This window comes from Solanum lycopersicum, chromosome 4 (genome assembly GCF_036512215.1).
Source record: "Solanum lycopersicum chromosome 4, SLM_r2.1".
In the NCBI taxonomy this organism is placed as follows: Eukaryota; Viridiplantae; Streptophyta; class Magnoliopsida; order Solanales; family Solanaceae; genus Solanum; species Solanum lycopersicum.
In genome coordinates this window covers 7524885-7550161 of record NC_090803.1, presented here as the reverse complement: position 1 = coordinate 7550161, position 25277 = coordinate 7524885, and the positions used below count along the sequence as shown (strand labels likewise).

The 25277-nt window shown below is 33.0% G+C and overlaps 2 protein-coding genes and 1 long non-coding RNA gene across 3 annotated transcripts; 1 reads left to right on the top strand and 2 right to left on the bottom strand.

Annotated features, from left to right (window-relative positions):
* Positions 1-854: 854 nt before the first annotated feature.
* LOC112941334 (uncharacterized) lies at positions 855-2393 on the bottom strand. Its single transcript, XR_003246432.2, has 2 exons — positions 2158-2393; positions 855-1349 (listed from the first exon to the last, which is right to left on the bottom strand). It is a non-coding gene; the product is annotated as an uncharacterized lncRNA (long non-coding RNA).
* A 10187-nt stretch (positions 2394-12580) lies between these two features.
* LOC138347861 (uncharacterized) lies at positions 12581-13178 on the top strand. The gene is made up of 2 exons (XM_069296441.1): positions 12581-12661; positions 12939-13178. Exons 1-2 carry the CDS (start codon positions 12581-12583, stop codon positions 13176-13178), a joined length of 321 nt encoding a protein of 106 aa, XP_069152542.1.
* Positions 13179-14415: 1237 nt separating this feature from the next.
* On the bottom strand, positions 14416-20825 carry LOC138347860 (zinc finger BED domain-containing protein RICESLEEPER 2-like). The gene is made up of 6 exons (XM_069296440.1): positions 19676-20825; positions 18823-19518; positions 18271-18372; positions 17561-17661; positions 14756-14869; positions 14416-14682 (listed from the first exon to the last, which is right to left on the bottom strand). The coding sequence occupies exons 1-6, from the start codon at positions 20823-20825 to the stop codon at positions 14416-14418; spliced, it is 2430 nt and encodes an 809-aa protein (XP_069152541.1).
* Between the last annotated feature and the right edge of the window lie 4452 nt (positions 20826-25277).

The following is a 25277-nucleotide window of genomic DNA, read 5'->3' as shown; positions in this document are numbered from 1 at the left end:
ATTCAACATTTCGTACAGAGGTTGGGATTCATAACTCTCACTTGATTGATGAATCATTTCTTGATCCATTGAACTATCAAGTATGTTTGACAACATTATCTGATCTTCTGAATTCAACATTTCGTACAGTGGTTGTGATTCATAACTCTCATTTGGTCTAGAATCGTTTCTTGATCTATTGAATTATCAAGTATGTTTGACAACATTATCTGATTTTCTGAGTTCAACATTTTGTACAGAGGTTCAACTTCATTCATATATCTTTTAAAGCACTCAAGTTCTTTAATGAAGTATGAGCATCACACCTTGCTTTTACATTTATTGGACGACAAATATTAATTGAAGTGGGAATTTAGCTCTCTTAGCCTCTCAAATGATTTATGCGTAATCTTTCCAGCAAGACAATTATCATAAGTTGACATTTCAGTTTTAGTGAAAGAACCTAAATGCCCTTCTTTTGCCAACTATTTCATTCAATATTGTCCTATGTGACCTATTGTAGCATGTTATGACTGTTATTGGCATATAATTAGGCAAGAATTTTAATAAGTATGCATGTGACATACACATTCAAGCAAATCAATTCTCATAAAGGTTTCATATTTAAATGTAAAATCGAAAAGATACTTAAGTATCCATTCATCATTTATAAATTAAACATTTAACCAATATTTAAAATTAACTTCTTAATGTGTACGCTAATGTATTTTAGACTATAATCACAAATTTTCATGTCTTATTATTAAACACCATATAATATTGTGCAATAGAATAATCATTCACTCATCCAAAATAAAAGAGAATAAAACTTAAAAAATCATATCAAAGCACAATTAAAGATGTTCACTTTAAAGTTTAATAAAAAAATATTTAAATTGATAAAAAAGGAAGTATTGGATACATTGTGGGTGAAGTTTTAAGTTTTACCCACTTAACTCCTATTATTACATAGTACTTTCATAATTTTTTAGTATCCCCAATTTCAATTCTAACTTCATTAAGTTCATTCTTCCAGTATTCTGGCAAGGAATTATTCAAAACATCATACCCTTTTTACTCTCTGAAACTTGTTCACTTTCATTAAGCTTTTCAAAATTTTGACAAAGATCTGGAGGAATCCTATTAAACAACCAAGGAGATCCATCTTCAAAAACTTAAACTCTCTTAGATATTTTTCTTTTTTTCTTCGAATGGTCCTTTCACTCCTTAACATACTTTGTGTCTCTTTTGGGACACCAATCTGTACGACTTTTCGCCCTCGAAAAACACATCTTACGGAGGATTGCTCATTGACCTCTTCCTTTTGCTCTACTTTGAGAACTCCCACTTGGAGTAATTTGAGCATGTTCCTTTTCAGCCATATATGAAATTGGAACAAAAAGAAATATGGTTAATCCATTTAATGTGACAACATATGTTACAAATTTCTCATAAAAGGCAAGCAACTGTTTAAGAAACATTAGGAGTAAATGAATACACAAGACCAATAAAATCCTAAAGAGGACACATATAAAAATGATTCTGAATAGGTTTTTTTTTAAAAAGTTTTTTTTAGTCCAACTTAAAAAATTCATATCTTACTTGTTTTAAGTCTGTTTGCAGACATGTATAAACTGCACAAAAAATTTCCAAATTGCTCCAGACAGATGCAGTTTTTCGAAAAACTATAAAAAAAAACAATCAAAATTCTCAACAATTCGTATCTAACTCATTTTAGTTCTGTTTCTCTATTATAATATTTTTTCGGAAAGATATGCACAGCCGAATTATGATTGGATAAGTTTCGACCAAAAATATCTTCCAACCCATTTTCAAATTGCTATCAAACAGAAGCATTTTTTTTTAAAAAAAAAATTGTCGAGTTATTTTCATAGTAGGACAAGTAATCCTTTCTCTTTCATGATTCACAACCAAATAGGATTCTGAATCCTATTTTCCATATTATTAATTCATAATTAAACATCAAATAAAAGCTTAAAATTTTTTTCCAATTTTTTTTCTTCTTCTTTCTATTCACTGATTTTTAAAAGAAATATACTTAATTTATTTTCTTAAAACATAGTGAATATCGAAGAAAGTAACGCATAATTAGATTAATAACAATGACTCTGATATCATTGTCAGAATATTAAGAGGAATTAAGAACAAGATGTGTACCTTGTAATTCAAAGTGAAAGTCGTTAATCTGCTTCTTTGACAGGTTGGTGCTCAAGTCCATCTTTGAATCACTAGGAAACAAAGATTTTGTTCACAAACTAGAAGTCTGTTTTTGTGTGTTGATGAATCTGTCTTAGAAACTCAATACTTTTGTTTCTAGACTGAACACTTGATTCTTGATTTTGTTTCACAATTTTTCTCTCTTTTCACACTTGATGTTCCACTTCTCACGTCTCACTAAAATTGCTCCCACTAGAAGTCTTTTAAAGAGAAGTTGAACATTTACATTGTAACTGTATAGTCTTATCCTTTAAAGGATTTATCCTAATTAATTAATTAATTAATTGGATAAGATATTAAAACAGATTGGGTTGGGTCGGGTTGGTCCACGTGGGCGACCCACGACCAAAACTTATAGAAAATCTCACCTTATCATTTGACTTTAAACAACAACCCAGATAACTTGATTACGGAAGTACAACTGCGGGGAGAAAATCATGAAGAATGAGATCATGCAATGAGGTGCTTGAAGGAAATATGAATTTATTGACGGAACCGGTAGAAGGGTCGTCTGTGTTGGAGGACTGGTGAACCTTTTAATCCATGATAGTATCATGGATTCAAAATACTACCGAACCAACTTTGCTTTCAATCATATCACATAGAATGTAAAAAAAATCTCTGCAAAGAAATTTATCATCAAGTGGTGCTTTATTTTTTTGGACAATTGTAGATGACTATTCCATGCAATATGAATATTTTTGTTAATTAATAAGGAGGTGTCACACATGATGTTGCCATCATGGAAGGAAAAACAATATAATAATGAAGTTAAAATTATTCCAAATGATAATGGGATGAAATTTACTTGCATGAAAAAATATTTTCTAGAACAAAGAATAGTTTTCAAAGTTCTTGTGTCAAAACCCCACAAAAAATCATGTTCATCTTGAATGTATCACGATCAATGAGACATCTTCTAATTATTTTTTTGGAAGAATGTGTGTCCGCCGTAGGTTACTTGATAAATAGAACTCTTTTTCTTTAATTATAAACGGAAAAACAATGTATGAAATTTTGCATGGAGAGCTTCCTTCTTATGGGAACTAGATAACCTTTGGTTCACTGTGTTATGCTTATAATCAGGAAAGAAAAGGGATAAATTTTCAAGTAAGAGTCGTAAATATATTTTTGTTGGATACCCATACAAAAAAGGGTTGGAAATTGTATGATCTTGAAACAAATGAATACTTTTTTTTATAGACATGTTGTATTATTTTAGAATGAATTCTCATATATCCAACAAGTTCCAGTTCTTATGAGAAAATTGAAAATGTTGTTATTGATAATGGATTTGTTTATGATTGTTTTGAGAGAGATATTGGATTTGAGCATCGCGAACACCAACCAGTGATTAATATGTCTGATTCACAAGTTAATGAGGTGCAAGATGCTCAAGAAATGAAGAAAGAAGACATGTCTAGTATCCAAGAGGTAGAGGGCCGCGAAGAACAAAATAATGAACCTTAATTGGATCGTGGATATCGAATAAAACAACAGTATGCCTTTCTATGTAATTATGTTACTAATACCATCCGAAAATTGAGTCCTTCCACTAGCTCATATCCTACAATGCATACCTCATGTACGCCTTACCCAATAACACATTATGTGAATTGTGATAAATTTTCTTTGCTATATCAAAATTTTCTTGCAGCTATTACTACACATCATGAGTCATTATTCTTCTCAAAAGTATTGAAAGATGAAAGGCGAAGACAAGCAATGCAGACTGAAATTGAGGCTCTCAAAAAGAATGAGGCATGGATAATTGAAAAATTACCACATGGAAAGAAAGTACTCGGGTGCAGGTGAATTTATAAAATAAAATATCATTGTGATGGTTCTATGGAGCGACATAAAGAACGACTTGTAACATTTGACAATCATCAAAAAGAAGGAATTGCCTATAATGAAACATTTGCTCCAGTTATCAAAGTGGTTACAATGTGGACATTTGTAGATGTAGCTGCAACAATGCAATGGGAGTTGCATCAAATGGATGTTCATAACACTTTTCTTCATGGAGACCTTCAAGAATTATTGCACATGAATAAACCACCAGGCTTTAATGTACAACATTTTGATATGGTTTGTAGACTATAAAAATCAATGTATGAAATGAAGCAAGCCCAATATGTTGGTTCACAAAGTTATCAACTTCCTCGAATGAGTGTGGTTTCCTGAAATACTACTCCGACTACTCATTGTTTACTTTACAAATGAATGACATACAAATAAATGTTCTTATTTGTGTGTATGATTTGATAATTTCAAAGCACGTTGAAGTATTTTTTGTGCATTGAAGTTGCTAGAAATTTATAAGGCATTTTCATATGTCCACATAAGTATGCTTTGGATATTATTTCTGAAGTTGGATTACTAGGAGAGAAACCTGCAAATGTTCCTATGGAGTCAAACCACAAGTTAGACTTAGCGAAAGGAAGCATACTTGCTGATCCAAAAGGTATCGACAATTAGTAGGTCGTCTCATATATTTGCGCTTCACTAGATCATAGTTGTCCTATTGTATACATATACTATCCCTATTGCCAACGTCAGGAGTTGTTCGATTTTTGAAAAAACCTCGACAAGGAATCTTATTGCGTAGTGGATGGTGCAATTCAGATTGGGCATGTTTTCCTTTAACTTGATGATCTCATTGGGTGGTTTGTTCTCTTAGACAAGTCACCAATATCTTGGAAGATTAAGAAGCAACAAATGGTGTCCAGGTTAATTACAAAAGCTGAATACAAATCTATCACTATCACAACTTGTGAATTAAAGTGGCTAAAGAGAATTTTGTCCAGTCTAGGGGTGACACATCCTACTCCAATAAAACTATATCGTGATAGTCAATCGATGCTACATATAGCACAAAGTTCAGTATTTAATGAAAGGACAAAACATATAGAAATACTTTGTCATATTCTCTGAGATGAGAGAACAATTCATCCAACATATGTTTCCTCTAAAGTTCAACTCGCAGATATTTTCACAAAAGCATTAAGAAAGCATTAGTTTGACTACCTTATTTGCAAGTTGGGCATTCAAAATCTTGACGTACCAACTTGAGGGGGTATTAAGCAAAGATCTGTGTAAATATAGTAACTTTAAATTGTGTATCTTATTTTGTGAAAAATATTCTATGAGATATTATATGATATACTATAAAAATAAGATATTCAGAATATTTTTTAGGAACAATTTTAGGAGTAGGAGATTCAATCTCATGTATATATATTCTTCTTTTCTGGACTGAGAATGTAGAGTCAGATTCTTAAAATACTAATCACTGTATTTATATTTGACAATTGTTCTCTTTGATTGTCTTGATGATGCTTGAATAGTAGTGATTTCTCTTCCTTCTTGTTTCTTTTGCTTGGCACGTCTCCTTTATTTTGTCTATTTGTTCAAGCAACAAATATCCTTCTTTGGTCATCATTGAATTGTTTTGTGATAAATCACTTTTGTCCATCTCTATTTTGACTTTAGCATAACTAGGTCTAGTTCGATTTCTCATAGCTATGTCAATCGTTAGTGTTTCATTCATTACTGCTATCGAGGTAATTGCCTCATTGGAAAAAAGATTTAGTGATAGATTTAGGAAAGGATATGCATGTCATTCATATCGTTGTTTTTACGTCAGATTCAAAGTATAGATCCCATAATCTTTCAAGTTCGTGAGTCTGGTCACTATATATCTCGTATTCAATACCTCTATTATGTACTTACTCTTAATTTCACATTGACCTAGTGTTGTAGTTTTTCGTAAGAGAATTTACCTATTGTAGATTTTCCTGAATGGTATCACTACAACACGTTAATAACTTAGTGCTAATAATTTTTTCAAGAAAATACTACACAAGGTCTAATTTAAAATTAAGGGATAATTATATAACTAAGCTAACATTTACTACTTAATTATGTTATATGACTATAGTTCAAATTAATTATATAAAAAGGTTATTGTTTAAAAAATGATTATAATGGGTCTCACTTTTTTTTATTTGTACTGGAGGGGTGAATTTCAATTACCATTTTATACAAACTTGCACTCAATTTCTTTGTTTCACTTTTTCCTAATTGTCTCCTTAATTCTCTCAACCACCATAAACCCCTCAATCCTCACAAATCTCTAAAACAAATTAAATTTATATTTTAAAATCTTAAAATTAATTCTCATTCAATTCAATTCTAGGTAATTTTTTTCTTTTGTACATTCATCAATTTATTATTTCTATTTGTATAACTTTTCATTCTACCCAACTTCTTCACAGTTCTTCAACCAAGAATTGTAATCGATTGGAATTGTAATCCCTATCAGTATAGTCGTGGAGGAATAATCTTCATCAAAGAGAATTTGTACAAAATTTATCTTTTTTGTTGGGTTTTACTCAAGACTTTGAATGTTCTACGATGTTTGGATATGTATGCATGAATTTTATCCTGAGGTGTTTGATGTGTAAAAGCATGCAGATTGAAGGATTATTCTCTAGGAAGTTTCCATAGTTCATGGAGAGAATAGGGAGTCCTCAACTGAGTTTGTTTCTGCAAACATGAAAAAACATTTTCAATTTTATTACTAATGTTTGGATATCTTTATTATTTTTACTGCTGGTACTTCTCTTTTCTAGATGTAGTTGTTGAATCTATCTTTGAAAATGCTTTTATTGAACCGATGGTCTATCAGAAATAAACTCTCTCTCACACACACAAGGTAGGGTAAGGTTTGCATACACCTTTTCCTACCCAAACCCCACTTGTGGGATCACACTGGGCATACTGTTGTCATAGTTGAACTGTTGTCGTTACAACTATTTATGCCTTTCCTCGTCCTCTCTCTCTCTACTTCTGTAACTAATTATATGAATTTGCAGAGGTGATGTCGAGTATATTTATGTCCATGGTGATGGTATCAGTGATTTCGACTCCTTTCACTCTTACCATGCAAATCCTGATTTGGCGTATGCTTCTTGCAACAATGTTTCAAACGACATTAAGCTTCTGAAGCAGAATCTAAACCACCTAACTGATGATCATTCTAATAGTAATGGAAGCATAGGTATACAGAAGAAGTATGTTTTTGGTGGTATGATGATCGCTTGCTATGGTCGTGGAAAGTTATTGTTCGGTGAACCTAATGTAGATGCCTCACCTTTCTTGGAGAACTTCCCTGGGGTTTCCTTCTCAGGAACCTATTGTAATGGAGATTTTAGCTTTTACATAAGGAGTCTGAAGGACAAAGCTGTATACGTTGCAGTTTACACAAATTTAGCACCGTCTACCTTGTTGTGTCATATACTCCTCTTGCATTGCTAGAAGATTAGAGCATAACTAGCATTGCCTTTGACAATCTTATGGCTTGATGGGTAGTGTCAAAAAATCCTTGGTGATTTGAATATGATATTGCTCTCTACTTTTTGGTGTTGGAATTTGGTGGTAAGAGGGCAAATGTCTCCTATACATATTTCAAAAGCCATTCTAGCGTTTGTTATTTTGTAATTTTAGTTACTTAATGGAACTTTCCTCTTTCGGAGACAACATCTCTACTCCATAAAGGTAGAAGTAGGGTTTATTTATATCCTATCCTCTTTTGACTTATATTTGTGAGATTATATTGAGTATGTTGTCGATTGTAACTGCATTTGTATCTTCGTATCTATAACAATACCCTTGTTTATATTTTGGATTCACCACTACTTACTATTCATTGTGATAAGGTACGAAAATGCCTTGCATGAGCTTTTCTTCTTAATTTTGTGAAAGAAGTTCAATAGTATTTTTTTGGAAAAATTTCATATATGACAAACTTAATTGATTAAATAACATTATATGGGTATAGTTTATCTAATTACATTCTATGAGTATAGTTTAGTGTTTGTATATAACGTTTCTTTTGTTTTTTATTTATACAATTTTCTTTTAGAAAAAGTGGTTTGTAACTAAAGCGTTAAATAAGCTAACAATAAATTTAGATAATGCCATAATTTAATGTAAACGTTCAAATTCATTTTTTTTTCAAAAAATAAGAGTATACAATAATTGAAAGACAAGATAAACTTGTTTCTGCGCTTTGACGAAGCAGCAGTTCATCTACTTTTTTGTTTTTATGTATATTCAAATACAGGTAATGGTTCATTGGATGAAAATTCATGTTTATTATTGCAATAATTATACAATGTTCTATTGAATATACAAATTTGGATATATGTGTGTTCCTTAGTGTGTTGAGAATTGTATATGTCCATAACGTAAGTGTATATAATTTCTTTTGGAGTGTTTTTCTTTTGAAAACTGGTTTCAATGTTTATCGTAAACGGAAGTATGTTGTAGCAGTAATTTCAATTTGCAGTTGTATATTAAGTTTTTTTGTATACAAAGGTCGTGTTATTTAATTGTATATAAGTATGAAATTTTTGTTTTGTATCTATTTGCATTACCTGTGATATAGTTGTGTAGTATACGTTCTGTGATTTCTAATTTTGCATATACAAATACTGTAACGGCCTGTTTAGTCGTTTTGAGCAGCAGATTTTATTTCTGGAAAAACAGGCTGAGGCGACGGACCCCACGACGGACCGTCATGGGCACGACGGACCGTCGCAGGGTCTCGTTTCAAAACATTTAGAAAATCTGAAATTGGGTACCGAAAATCGACTCTCTGAACTTCGTAACGGAATGGAAGGACGGACCGTCACAGGTGTGACGGACCGTCACAGACTCTTCAGAGAAATTGAGTCTCTGAACTCTGTGACGGAGCAGCAGGACGGACCATCGCAGGCGCGACGGGCCGTCACAGGCTGCGTAAATCCCAGTCTGAGTCGGAATTCCTCAATTGTTTTAAGGGATGTTTTTGACTATTCCTGCTTTAATTATATAGTTAGTGGGTTAATGTTAATAAGTCTAATTACTTGGGGGTTAAAAGAGGTAACCTTAAGTTAATTAGTGGGTTATTATTGCCATCTTTTATTCTTAATTATATGCTAATTAGGGTCAAAGAAAGAGAGTTTTGAATAAAGAAAATAGAAAAAACAAGAGAAAGAGAGAGAAAGTCGAACGAGAAAGAGGAGAAACGAGGAGAAACAAAGCTTGGGAAATTCTTGCTTGATCACTAGTCTTCGGTGGAGGTAGGTTATGGTTTCTCTTACGATATTCATAGTAAACTCTTAATAGCGAATATGTATTGATAATATTGTAAACCCTGCTATGTGCTTAATTGTATGCTTGCATGAATGTAATTATATAATTGTGATTATATAAGCATGATGAAGTTATGGAATCCCAAATCTTGCAAAACCCTAATCTCTTTGTTAATGATGAGGCCTTGGTATAAAAGAAGGCGTGATGAACTAAAATAATGAGATTGATGATGCCTTGGTAAGAAAGAAGGCTGATGAATTGATAGAAGGAGATTAGGGGATCGGGTGTCAGGAACCGACATGTAGATTTAGGGGATCGGGTGTCACGAACTGACACGTAGATTTAGGAGATCGGGTGTCACGAACCGACACGTAGATTTAGGAGATCAGGTGTCACAAACCGACACGTAGATTTAGGGGATCGGGTGTCACGAACCGACACGTAGATTTAGGGGATCGGAGTGTCACGTTCCGACACATAGTAGTAGGGGATCGGAGTGTCATGTACCGACACAAGAGGATTAATGAATATGAGGGAGCGGAGTGTCACGTGCCGACACAAGAGAAATAAAGATAATGAATCTTGAAAGATGTTAATATACTCAATCTAATGAACATAATTCCCAAATGAGTATGGTATTGAGGCTTGAGTCCTCATGTGTGAACTTGATGGTAATTGTTAATGATATAGTACTTGTTGTTGCTACATGTTGAGTATCATAGTTGATTTTATGATATTACTTGGTATATATTGATTTCTATTTTGAGTTGGCCGATGATATCTACTCAGTACCCGTATTTTGTACTGACCCCTACTTTTATGTTTTCTTCTTGTTTATTTGTGGAGTGCAGCAAACGTGTCGTCATCTTTGACTCAACAGTAACTCTAGCCAGTCTTCATTATTCCGGATATCAGGGTGAGCTAATGCTTCTAGCTTGGACTGGATCTTCCTCTTCATGTCTTGATGCCTTGAAGTTCCGGCATGGACTAGCTTTTATGTATTTTTAGCTTCTTAGAAACTCTTAGATGTAGTAATTTGAAGTAGATGTTCTTGTGATGATGACTTCCAGATTTTGGAAAATAATAGTTATTGAATTGGTTTTTATTAATGAGTTTAAGTCTTCCGCATTACTTTATGTTGATATTACATTGAAATGTTAAGGTTTAGATTGGTTGGTTCGCTCACATAGGAGGGTAAGTGTGGGTGCCAGTCGCGGCTCAGTTTTGGGTCGTGACAAATACTGAAGTAATGTATATGTTGAAATTTATATAAATTTTTTAAGATGAAAATCCATAGGATACAATTATATACTTTTTTTGAATTGGTATTAGTATATTAGAAAGAAGATCAGTGTAAACATAAGTTTGTCATTATTTATTAATCTTATTGTATAGAAATGTATATATGATTTCTGCGAATGATTTGAAATAAAATTTTGTTTGAAATTCTACAGATAATGGCCTCATTGGCTATTTTGGTTATGTATTCTGGAAAATGGGACGATACAAATAGGTACATTGATTATACTATAGAAGGAATAGTTTTTAAGGAACAATCAACGGTTCTTGAAATTTATACTATTATTGCCACACAGATTGGTGTTGATATGAATAATAAGATTTTGAAGATATAGTACAAGGTTGAAGAAAACAATAAACGAATGGTTATACACATGACATGGGTGTCAGAGTGTACGTAATGCTTAAAAAGGCCAACATTGATTTTAACAAGTTTTCGATTTGTATAACTATTTTGGATTCATGTGATAGACAGATTTCGCAGTGTCAATGTCTATCATATGGAGAGATAGGGGTGTTGCCAACTGTTTCAGAAAATGATTCTCATGGTATGATTTTTGTTGAATTGGAGAAAACAAATGTTGCATTTGTATCGATTGATACAACTGGGGTGATTTCAGATGAATCTAACAAGCATGTTGAGGTTGATCAAGTATACAAGTACAGATCAATTTTGAAAGCAGTCATGGAAAGATATGCGATTGAAGAGAGGTTTCAGTATAAAACTGCTAGGTCAAATTCAATCAGGTAGTATGCCTTACAAATATCGTCTTTTAAAATGTATAAAGGTTTTTATTGCATAGTGTAAAATAAATTTGTATACTATATAAATTGATTAAATGTGATGAAAAATATCATGCAGTTATACTCTGGAATATTATTCTAAGGGATGTGAATGGTTAATGAAGGCCTCTAATATCAACAAATCTGGAATGTTCAGAATTCGAGCATTCAACAGAAAGCATACATGTCCTTTAAAAGATAGAGTTTATTCGCAACAACATGTAACTAGCAATTTGATTGGAGGGATTGTGAAACCTAAATTGGTAGATCATAAGCGTAAATATACACTAGCTGATATAAAAAAAGATGTTAAGGTTGATCTTGAAGTTGATGTTAACTATATGTTGGCTTGGAGGGCCAGGGAGAAAGCGTTGAAATCTTTGAGGCGTACACCAGCTGGATCATATGCAAAGTTACCTGCATATTTGTATATGATGGATATCACTTACCCGGGGTCTCATATACGTATGAAAAAAAAGTATAAATAATGAGTTCTTGTATCTATTTGTTGCATTGAATACATTTATAAGATTCATGCATTGTAGAGCAGTAGTCGTGGTGGATGGTAGTCATCTAAGAGGTCCATATAATGGGACATTTGTTGCAGCAAGCACGACAGATGACACATGTATATATATATTAACTAATGTATATGTATATACATGAATCTTTGTATATGTACGGTTAAATATATGATTTCGTCATTAAAAATAAATTGTATATTGATATTATTGTAGGACATATATTTTTACTTGCGTATGGTATTATTGACTCAGAGAACGATGTTGCGTGGACTTGGTTTTTTGAGCAGCTTAAAGAAGCATACGGTGAGAGGAGTAACATGTATATTGTATCTGATAGAAATGAGGGCAGTATAAAGGCTGATACAAATGTATACACTAATGTACCACACTATGCGTGTATGTGGCACTTATGAAATAATGTTCAGAAAAAGTTTAGAAAATCTTATGAGAAGTTATCTGGTGTATTCTCAATGGCAAAAGCTTGCACGAAGAATGAATTTGATATGTTAATGGATACTGTAGAAAAGGAAGATATAAGAGTGAAAGAGTATTTGGAGTTAGCTGGATATGAAAAATGAGCTCTGTGTTATGCAAAAGTACATAGAAGATGACACATGACATCAAATATTGCTGAGAGTATAAATGTTGCACTTGTTTCAGCGAGAGAATTGCCTATTTTGGAATTTCTCGAAGAGGTAAGACTATTATTTGGAAGATGAAATCATGACTACAAGAAGGAGGCAACCTGCACATTTACACCATTGATTGGAAAATATCATGTCATATTAGCAGACAATGAAGCAATAAGCACAAGAATGACGGTAAATTTAAGAATAATTGTATAATTAGTAATGTGTAAATATTTTATTGTATATTATATATATATATATATATATATATATATATATATATATATATATATATATATATATTAGTATGCATTGATTTTTTATTGTATTTATAAATGAGCAGGTTGTACAATCAACGGAATATGTGTACAATGTTAATGATGATGGAAGATATTTTGTAGTTTGTCTTAAGGAAAAAACTTGCACCTGTGGAAGATTTCAGTACGAGGAAATACTTTGTGAGCATGCTTGGGCCGTATTGAAGTGGAAGAGTCTTCCACCAGATGAATATTGCTTTGATTTATACAAACCAAAGACTATGTTGAAGACCTATAATATGTTATACATCCTTTACCGGATGTAAAAGCATGGCTGATTTCGGATAGCGTACTTGCTGATGAAGTATTACCTCAAAAATTTAAACGACCTCTGGGCAGGCAAAAAGCCTCGCAAAAAAAAGCAAGAGAGTTATCGAGGATTAAGGGGAAAAATACATGTAGCACTTGTGGAATGACAGGTCACAATTGACATTCATGTAGGATTAAGCCACAAGATGTTTAAGGTTGAATTTTTTTTTTCATGAAATTGAATTGAAACTCTATGCGTCTATATTGCAACTTATGACTTAATTGCATTCTTGATTTTTGTATACTTATATGACTTAAATTACGTTGTAATTTTGTTATATGTTGTACATTTCTTTACAATTACATGCAAAATGTGTGTGTTGACCTATAAAAAAAAAATTGTAAACAAACGGTATATACTAAAAGAATACAAATGAATAGATAGTGTCAGTGAAGTGTAACAAATTGTTTAAAGTAATTATTCTACACAATAAGTGTAATTATATACAATATACAATGAATAATTTGAACAATATATTACTTTGTTATATAAATTCGTAAATCCAATTTGTATATATATACTCAACATGAAAAAATGTTAGATAAAAAATAAGTTCTTATACAAATAAAACCTTATATGCATGAAATATAGTAGTTGCATTAATTTGTATACAAAACAGTGCATATATACACGTAAGAATCAAAATAGTGAGTTTTAAAATAATTTTTTGTTCAAATAAATTGTATATGTATACATTTTATTTATCTACGATTTACAAAATAAAACTAAGATAGAAATTGTTAGATCTGTTTTTATATGTAATGTCAAACTTATATGTGCAATTAAAAAGAAAAAGACAGTGTCATATATCTGTATAACACTAAGATGATAGTTCAAAACAAGCAAAATGATATTACAAGTTAGTTAAAATCAAAGGTAGCGTAAAATTGTTAATTTAAACCAAATATTGAAACTGTCAACTAAACAAAAATCATGTTACGACTATGGTAAAAAGCTACAGGATTGTAATCCTTTCAGTACCAATTTTTTTGAATGATTCATATTCATCATGCGAAATGGTAATGCATGTTGACTTCTTGCTTTGCCCCATTTGTGTTTAGTCTTGTACACCTTTCTGCTCTCCACGTTTATTGTTGTGTGACCTACCAACATCACCGTGTTTCTCAACACTGTTGATATTGATGGACTGTGATCGTGTGGCTTGCCGCGAGATTGATCTTCGTGTATAGATCTTAATTGCCCCTTTGATGAAGATTTGTTGAGGGAGATAACTGGAACAGATTGCTTTTTATTTTTCCTAATCGGAGAGGAACATTCAATAACTTTTCTTTTCTGCTTGTTATAATAGGCGGATTTTGAAAATCATCATCCGGCTCTGTAGCTTTATTGTGATCAGAAAACTCAATCTGTGGGGCATGTGAAACTGATTGGTCTGTCGGTGGAGGAAGTTGGAGGATTTTAATTTCCATCGCTGTTGGTTCAATATTTCTGAACTTAATCTTCATAATCATGAAAAATTGTAAGTCAATATAATCACAATGTAATATGCATATTGTAGTTAAAAATGCATACCGAATTATCTGCATCTTTGAAGATTGTTTTCATGAAATAATCAAAACGAGGATGGTCGTTCTTAGTCACCCAATTGATAATCCGAGGAATGTGACTAGAAACCTTGACAACAATCTTCTCATCAACATACGAGCAACATTCATAAAACCAAACTTTTATTGGAAGGGGGGAAGCCCTAAATCCTGTATTACTGTCCAGTTGGCTTTATCTTGTCGTTGATCGATTTGGAAAGTTCATTAAAAGTCTTCCGACCCCACGGATAATCCATAAATCTACCTGTTTCAATCAAATCAAAGTCCAACTTATCTATTGTTGTTGTAGTAGGTTTGGAGGACATGATAAATTCATGTATTTTATTTATATAGAAGAGTGAAAGAAGAGGAAGACCGAGGGCAAATTCGTAAATAAACAAAATTTACAGCTTAATAGCAATTGTACTTCGTGCATAGGAAGTACTGAAATTCCAGAAAAACCACCCAAATTCTAACATATTCTTATGGCCACGTAGTAGTTTTCTTACATTTTTTCAATATACTAATAAGTTAATAACATTAAAAAATTAAAATACTTTTTTTCCTTAAAGTAGTGTAACATTCAATCTACTCAATTGTTGTGTTTTGTTATTCCTTCTTAGATTCACAAAAAATTTATATTCATCATAGTTATGAAAAACAACTAATTTCATATAAAAGATTATTATTATATATCTAAATATACACACTACACACAACATTCTGCATTAGCCAAAACATAAATTGTTAATTATTACGATTCACAATATTATTTATGTTATATATGATATAAATAAAATTTGGAGAGTTGATCAATTTTTAATTGTTTCAAATATTAAAAATTGTTGATTATTATAACTTACATTATTATTTACTTCAATTGCAAATAATGTATGTTACTTCATTTATCCTATTTATGTCACACTGATTGAAATTTTACTTACAAATACAAATATACTCATTAAAATTTCATTAGTTAATTGATTATTCAGTGTAATTTTTATTTCGTATACAATTAATTGAAACTAATTAAATACATCAAAATAATGGGTTAAAAGAAAAAGATTAATGGACAGTTCCTTAGTTTTAAAAATCAATATTCATTCCATACACTATTTTATTTACCCTAGAATAATATAAGAAATTTTCAAAAGTAGAATCCAAAACTAAAAAGGTTCACATTTCCTCTTCACATTTAAACTCCAAATCATTTTTATTTTTTTGGCATTTCTCCGAAATGTTAAATAAATAATTCAAATTATAAATTTCATTGAAAATCAATCAAATTTATTTTATATTATAAAAGTATCTTAAAAGTGTTAATTATTGTGATTTATAGTATTGTTATATCATTTCAAATAATATATGTTATTTTGCATGTCTTCGTTTACGTGTCATTAATAAAATTTTGAGAGTCAACCTGTTTTTTATATGTCATGTAACTATTATAAATTTCTAATTATTATAATTACATATTTTACATAATTTATAAATATATAAAGTATTTTTTTAAAAAAATAAGAAAAATTAATTAAGACGAAGAAAATATAATTTTGATATGAATTTAGAAAAGAAAAATATAAACGCTATATATCATTCTACCTGAGAAACAGAATATAAAGAAAATAGTGTGTTATATTAATTACTAATCATTTTTCTGTTATTATTTAAGATGTATTCCACGTTGAGCTTCATGTAATAATGAGATGCTTTTCTTAATTCTAATTTTTACTTGTGAAAAAATAAATTAAAGTAAAGATATGTAAGAAAATTACATATAACAATTTAATATTAAAAAAAATTATTTTAAAATCTTTAAATTTATGTCAGTATGCAATAGTAAAAAGAAAACTTAAATTTTAAATCATGAGTATTACCAAGCATAAAATTTGTTTTGAATTAATCTACATTATTATATTACTTTATTTACGCAAAAAGTTTGATTGGGGAAAAGAATGTTGATCAAATTTGATGTAATATTTTTGTTAAAAAAATTATTATTTAAAAATAATAAAAAATAAAAGTAAACATTAAAATTCTCTATGAAAAATTGATATTAAATTTATAAGTAATTATATTGGGCCCGTATACAGGCCTTCGATTATCTAGTATATAATATAGAATCCCAAACTTGTATGCATCTTCCTGATTGTCACCCCATACCTTTGCTTTAAAAGCTTCAACCAATCGACCTTTAGTGACAAGAGAATATCTTGAAAAATACTTAGCATGATTCTATTGGGTTGATCAGTATCAAAGCAGAAGTTAGCAGCATTATCAGAACAATTCAAACCAAAAGTTATTGCAACCTCCCTGATTGTGAATCGAAGCGTTGTGCCATTTATATAACAAAGTATTGCATTGACAGAACTACCTTCCAACTCCCTCAACAGAAAACATCTAAGCTAGGGGTGCATATCGGTCGGTTCGGTTCGGTTTTGAACATTATCGTTTTTGCTTATCGGTTATCGGTTTGTAGACTAGCTAAACCGTTAAAGAACCATTAAGTTATCGGTTAATCGGTTATTGGTTAATCGGTTGTCGACCCTTATCGGTTCGATTATCGGGTTAACCGTTAACATATCACACATTTTTTAAAATGAAGAACAGGCAAAAGGTCCTGCAGGCTGCAACGGTGCAACTAAAGTGACAACATACTAGCAATTAGCAAACACTTACACTGCCTTTCTTTTACTTGCTAAAACACAAAGTCACACACTAAAACACAAACAAAACACTACTTGATTCAATATTCATCACAACCTTTTTATACTATGGTAGGTGAGCATGGAACCCAACTATCTGATGGACAAAAGCAAAGACTTGCAATAGCAAGGGCTATCTTAAAGAACCCAAGAATACTACTCTTTGATGAAGCTACAAGTGCACTTGATGCTGAATCAGTGAAGTTCACAGTATGCATTTATGTAGTGCTCACCCAACTCTCAGCAGTCAGCACAACACAACATTTTCTACTATAAAACACTCGACACAACAGCCACAACATTCAGCACAACACAACATTTTTTACTATAAAACACTCGACACAACAGCCACAGGCCCACAACAATCGGCACAACACAACATTTTCTACTATAAAACACTCGACAAAATAGCCACAGCCACAGCAGTCAGCACAACACAACATTTTCTACTAGAAAACACTCGACACAACAGCCACAGCCCACAACAGTCAGCACAACACAACATTTTATACTAGAAAACGCTCGACACAACAGCCACAACAGTCAACAAATCCCCAACAGCTCACACAGGCGCAATCAAAATTTCAAAAATTCAAAATAGCAGTCACACAAACTGAAAATTTAGTCCAAACATAGTACTAATATTTCACATTCAAGTAAACAACTAATAGCTAGTAATCAATTCTTGCAAGTTAATGATTCTGGTTTCTTGTTTCCAAACAACGTTTAACATGATTTCTTAAGGAGGCAGTTCCATTATAGTGTGAATGGTAATAAGCAACACAACCACAATGAATACATTTCACTGTCCATGATCCATCTTCTTTTTCTTCAAGTTTTTCATAGTGATTCCAAATAGGTGATCGAGCCTTAGAACCATGAAGTTGAGGCATGATGAAATCTGATGAACAAAGAAACAGAGAAAGCATTAGATATTTTAATGATTAAAATGAAAGATTAGTCAAAATAAAGTGATAAACTGATACAGAACACCAAATTCTACTGGGAGCTTTGCACAAATATTTGTATCAACCATAATATTACATACTCATTACTCATTAGTCATCAGAAAAGAGAAGTCAATCATAAATCATGCATAAAGACAAGATAATAAATAACACATGTATGATGTAATATAAGAGACCACCTCAATAGTAAGACATCTACCTTCCTTTTTCTTTAGTAGAGTTAGTGAAGGAAACCTCCAATTTTACATGTCATCAATGCAAAGTTCGTTTCCAAGTTTTGCCAAATCTAAAGACAAATATAACAAGTCAAGGCTCAAGACTTAAAAAATAAAAATATAGAATAAACTATTCACAGTTTTACATCAATGAGGTTCGTTTTTTACCTTCTTCAAGTTGCTCAAGAAAATCTAAATCTTCCTCAATACTTATGGGTTGTGGCTCACTTTGAATCCAATCTTGAAGGCACACTAGAGCTTGTACCAATTTAGGAGTTAATGAACTCCTAAACGAATCAAGTATGCGTCCTCCAGTACTAAAAGCACATTCAGACGCCACACTTGAAACGGGAATAGACAACACATCTCGAGCCATCTCAGAAAGAATTGGAAATCTAGGGGAGTTAACTTTCCACCAAAGCAATACATCAAAATCTGATTTTCCAACTTCAATTTCTTCATCAAGATACTTAACTAATTCTGACTTTGAACTTGCTCCTCCTTTTTCAGATGTATGTTTTTGTAATTCCTCAAAAAAATTTCCAAATTCTCCTCCAGACCTTGAATCAACAGACCTTGAATCAGAAGTATCCACCTCAGTTGAAGAAAATTGGCCATTTTTATCAGAATCAACAGGCTTTGTATACTCATTAAACAAAGATTCCATGTATGTTCGCACACCGATTTCTAAAGCAGCCCCTTTTTCTCCAAACATCTTCCTAAGTGCAAAGCCAAGAGTGATAAATTTGTGACGAGGATCCAAAACACATGGTATAAAAACCATTTTATTCATTTTTTCAGTATCACCCCAATATTTATCAAATTTCTCCTCTATATTTTCCGCCATTTTAGCCAAAACATGATCTTCATTTGATATCAATTGATTCAAGTAAACACCAACTTGACAAATTCAAAAAGAAATATTTTCTAACTCTAAAAATTTTAAAAGGAAAAACAAAATATGAATATTTGATGTAACATATCGTGATCCAGATATCTTCAAAGTAATCTACAATTGCACCTTCATATTCAATTACCCGCTTCAACATCATGTAGGTTGAATTCCACCTTGTAGGAACATCCAGGCATAAAGACTTTTTAGCAAGATTTTCATTTTCACAACATTCTTGAAACTTTTTCCACCTAGCAGGAGATTGTCTGATGTATCTCACTGCTTGCCTAACTCGTTCAATAGATGCATTTGCTTCTTTTGTACTGTCTTGAACAATAAGATTTACAATATGAGCCATACACCTTATATTAAGGTGACTACCACCCATTAGGTTGGTCCCCCATTTAGTTAATTGCTTAGACAACTCAGTTATTGCCACACTATTTGAACCAGCATTATCAACTGTAACAGTGAAAATGTGATGCAATCCCCATTCATGTAAGCACTTACTAATAGACTTTCCAAGATCTTCACCTCTATGACTAGTGATTGGACAAAAATTGATAATTCTTTTATGGAAAGTCCAATTTTTATCAATCCAATGAGCAGTAATGACCATATAATTAATTCTTTGGATGGAAGTCCAAGTATCAGTGGTTAAAGACACCCTTTGTTTTGTTCCCTTAAAAACAGCCATCAACTTATGTTTTTCTTCATCAAAAAGATTAAAACAATCACGAGTCACAGTGGTACGAGAAGGAATGTGGAAACAAGGTTGTGATACTTTCATAAATTGTTTAAAGCCTTCTTTTTCAACAAATCTAAAAGGAAGTTCATCAATAATTACCATATGACACAAGGCCTTTCTACACTCTTCCTGATCAAATTTCCATGGAACAACAACTACATCACCCTTGTTACCACCTATCATTGGTTGAAATGCGAATCTTGATTGTCTAATATCAATGTTATAAGGCATCTTAGGGCATTTGGATATATGAGTAAGCATTGACGTCGTACCATGTTCTTTTGTATCAGCAAAATACTCTTTCTTACAGTAGTTGCAAACACCCTTTTCATTTCCATCAGAATCAGTTTTACGAGAAAAATGATCCCACGCACGAGATCTTTTTTTCCTCCCTTTCTTTACTTGAAACTCAACAATTTGACTTTGATCTATTGCATTTGAATTAGAAGCTCCACTTTCACCAACAACCTTATCAGTTATGACATTTTCAGCCATGATACTTTCACCAAAAACTGCGAAAAGATATGCCATAATCGTTTATTGAACTATTTTTTATAAGATTTAGATGAAGCAATGAATTATTGAAGCCTTGAAGGAACTAAAAAAGGAGTAAGCAGCTTTATTCAAGCAAAAAATACCAAGTACAATCAGTTGGCTATTACAGTTGTTTTGCCACAAGACATTATGCATGGAATTTCGAGTGATCCACCCCTAAATCCAAGAATTAATGGGAGAAAAGGTACATTTCTTGCCCAATGCTAAGTGTTAACTGATAAGTTTTCACTTTTTAGTTTTTATAGTGAAATAAACTGTGTAACAACTAACAACAGTGTAAGCATTCCCAATTTCCCACTATACAATGGCTAATTTATAATCCAGATTCCAGAGAAAACTTACACCAAATACCAGCAAAATTATTTGAAAATTGGAGAGGAGCAGATAAAGGATTTATGTCAACATTACAGCAAATTAATAGTAGGGTACTCAGACAACTCGTAGCACCCAAAACAAGTCATTGTTAGTCGTTACCTTGTGAGACGTGAGTTCCGTCCTCGCTTGAGTGACTAGAGAGTAGTTGTCGCCTCGCCGGACGCCTGAGTTACTCGTTGGTTAGTCGTCGCCGACTCGCCTCACCGGAGTTTGGCAATTGGAGAAACTTTAGAGACTAGAGAGAGCGGCGGAAACTGAGTAGTCAGAAGAAGGTCATGAAATGATGATAAATAGAACGAAATCAACGAATACAGAAATTAAAGATCGGTCGTTACCTTGTGAGAACTGAGACCGATATGCACCCCTAGTTGTCGCCTCGTCGGACGCCTGAGTAACTCGTTGGTTAGTCGAGTTCCGTCCTCACCTCACCGGAGTTTAGAAATTGGAGAATGGAGACTGGAGACTGGAGAAGTGGAGAGCGGCGGAAGCAGAACTGCAGAAGGAGAAGGTTTCTAACTTGTAACCTAATTGTGAAATGTGATTTAGAAAATTAGAAAATAGGGGGAAATAGTCGGGTAATCGGGTGACCCGGGATATTTCCTTCCCAAACTCGTCACCCGAACCGTTAATCCAATTAAAAAAATTAGTGAACCGGTCCCCGACCCAATTACCCAATAGCCCGACCCGTTAACCCAATAAACCGAAAATTGGTTAGGGTTAATGGTTTTACCCGTTTTTTGCACAGCCCTAATCTAAGCAATTGGGCTTGCACATGACACCGTCTCATTGTTGTCAACTGTGCAAAACACGATGATGTACATATACGATTATATTGATTTGGAGGCAGTTTATTCTAAAGCTTATTCAATGTATTGATTTGCGTATAACATTGCATGTGAATTGTCCTTTTTCCACGGTTCTTGCAAATAAATTTGACTGCAAAAAAACACAAGGAAAAGCTACATTATTTCAATCAAGGGCTACATATAAATACTTTTTTGTATACATAACAAAAAAAAGTATAAAGTAAATATACATTTGTAATTGCCTTTTTTTATATATATATACAAACTTACTTTTTTTTTGTATATTAGTATGTGTACATGAATATGGTACTTTAATATGTCAATATATACAACTGTCTAAATGACATTGTATATACTACAATAATATATAAACTTAATCTATACTTAACTTCAATAATTTGTATATAACTACTAAAATATACAAATTATAATCATATATGTAATTTTCTCATCTCTACAACTAAATACAATTACTTTTTGTATATGTATACAAAAACAAAAATAATATGGAGCCTTTAATATACAATCTACTACTACCCTTATTAAAACATAGTATATTATTCAATATACACAACTTAAAATATGTATAAACTAATCAAATCTACAGACACGTACAATAACTAAAGGAATATACAAATAAATAATGGAAGATATATACAAATAACTAAAACATGTGTGTACTAAACATGCAATATACTATATAGAATTACGTGAATACAAAAATTACTTAAACAAATAACTTTTTGTATATTGACACCTAAGTAACAAAATAATTGTATCTAAAGTTGTGTTTTAAGCCACTACCTCATAATTGTGATGTTCTTGTCACGACCCAAAACGAGCCGCGAGTGGCACCCACACTTACCCTTCTATGTGAGCGAACCAACCAATCTAAACCCCAACATTTCAACTATACTAAATAGAAAATAATGCGGAAGACTTAAAACTCATTAACGAAATCAATAAATAACTTCTAAAATTTATCAATTACTATCCCCAAAATCTGGAAGTCATCACCACAAGAACATCTATCCTCGAATTACTAAATCTAAGAGTATCTAAGAAGCTAAAATAAGTAAAAGAGATGGTCCATATCCGAACTTCAAGACATCAAGACGCGAAGGAAAGAATCCAGTCCGAGCTAGGAACAATAGCTCACCCTGAAGTCTGATTATGCTGAAGTCTGGCTAGAGTTGCGGTTGAGTTGAAGACGACGATACGTTTGCTGCACTCCACAAATAAAAAAGAGAAAACATACAAGTATGGGTCAGTACAAAACACAAGTACTGAGTAGGTATCATCGGCCAACTCAGAATAGAAATCAATATATATCAGATAATAACATAAAACCAACCACATACTTAACAGGTGACAACAACCAGTACCATCACCATTTGCCACAACCCAAGCACATCTATGAGGACTCAAGCCTCCATACCATACTCATTTAGGAATTAAATTCTTTAAATTGAGTATATTAGCATAATTCAAGATTCATTCTTTTTACTATCCTGGTGTCGGAACGTGACACTCCGATCCTCCTCATAATATCCTGGTGTCGGAACGTGACACCCGATCCATTAATACTATCCTGGTGTCGGAACGTGACACCCGATGCACTAATACTATCCTGGTGTCGGAACGTGACACCCGATCCACTACTACTATCCTGGTGCCGGAACCTGACACCTGATCCACTACTACTATCCTGGTGCCGGAACGTGACACCCGATCCACTACTACTATCCTGGTGTCGGAACGTGACACCCGATCCGCTACTACTATCCTGGTGTCGGAACGTGACACCCGATCCACTACTACTATCCTGGTGTCGGAACGTGACACCCGATCCATTAACCTCATTCTTTTAGTTCATCAAGCCTTCTTTTATACCACGGCATCATCATTAACAAAGAGGTTTTAAGGTTTAAGATTCAACAGCCTCATCATGCTAATTCATCACAATTACATAATCACATCATGCAAGTACACAATTAAGCATATAAAAGACTTTTAAAATTACCCAATACATATCAATCGCTATTTAGAGTTTACTACGGAATAGCATAAACCATAACCTACCTCCCCCGAAGAATTCGCGATCAAGCAAGCTATTTCCCAAAACCTTTGCTTTCCTCTTCGTTTCTCTCTTCTCTCGATCGTTCTCCCTCTCTCTTTTTCTGATTTTTCCTTATTCAAACTCTTTTTCTTTTACTCTAATTACCATATAATTAAGTATAAAAGATGACAAAAGTAACCCACTAATTAATTCAAGGTTATCTCCCTTAACCCCCAAGTAATTGAATTATTAACATTCAACCACTAACTTTATAATTATAAGCAGGAATAGTCCAAAACGCCCCTTAAAATATTTAACAAAAATCCGACCCAGTCAGGTTTACGCAGCCTGTGACGGCCGATCGTGCCTGAGACGGTCCATCCTGCTGCTTCCGTCACAAAGTTCAGAGACTAAATTTCACTTAAGGGTTTATGACGGTCCGTAGTGCCCATGACAGTCCATCCTGCCATGTCATTGCGAAGTTCAGAGAGTTGTTCTCAGTACCTAAATTTTTAAAATCTAAGTGTTTTGGAACGAGACCCCCTCGACGGTCGTCGTGCCCATGACGGTCCGTCGTGGGATCCGTCGACCCAGACAGCTATAACCAGAAATAAACTCTACTGCTCAAAACGACTAAACAGGTCGTTACAATAGATACCAATTTACCCATCGTTCGTCCCCAAACGATCACAAGAAGAAAAGCAAGGACGAAAAGGAGTACTTGAATCTGTAAACAGGTGTGGGTATCTTTCTTGCATATCGGCCTCCTTCTCCCAAGTGGACTCTTCAACTAGTCGATTCTTCCATTGAACTTTGATGGATGCAATCTCCCTTGATATCAACTTGCGGACTTCTCTATCTAAAATGGCAATAGGCTCCTCCTCATAAGACAAATTCTCGTCAAGGAAGACTGAATCCCAACGAATGATGTAGTTTCCATCCCCATGGTATTTTTTCAGCATAGACACATGAAATACCGGGTGCACTCCTGACAGTCCTGGGGGCAAGGCTAATTCATACGCTACCTCCCCCACGCGCTTCAGAACTTCAAATGGACCAATGTACCTCAGACTAAGCTTACCTCGCTTACCGAACTGCATCACCCCTTTCATAGGCGACACCTTCAGCAAGACTTGCTCACCCTCCATTAACTCTAAGTCTCTAACCTTTTGATCTGCATATTCTTTC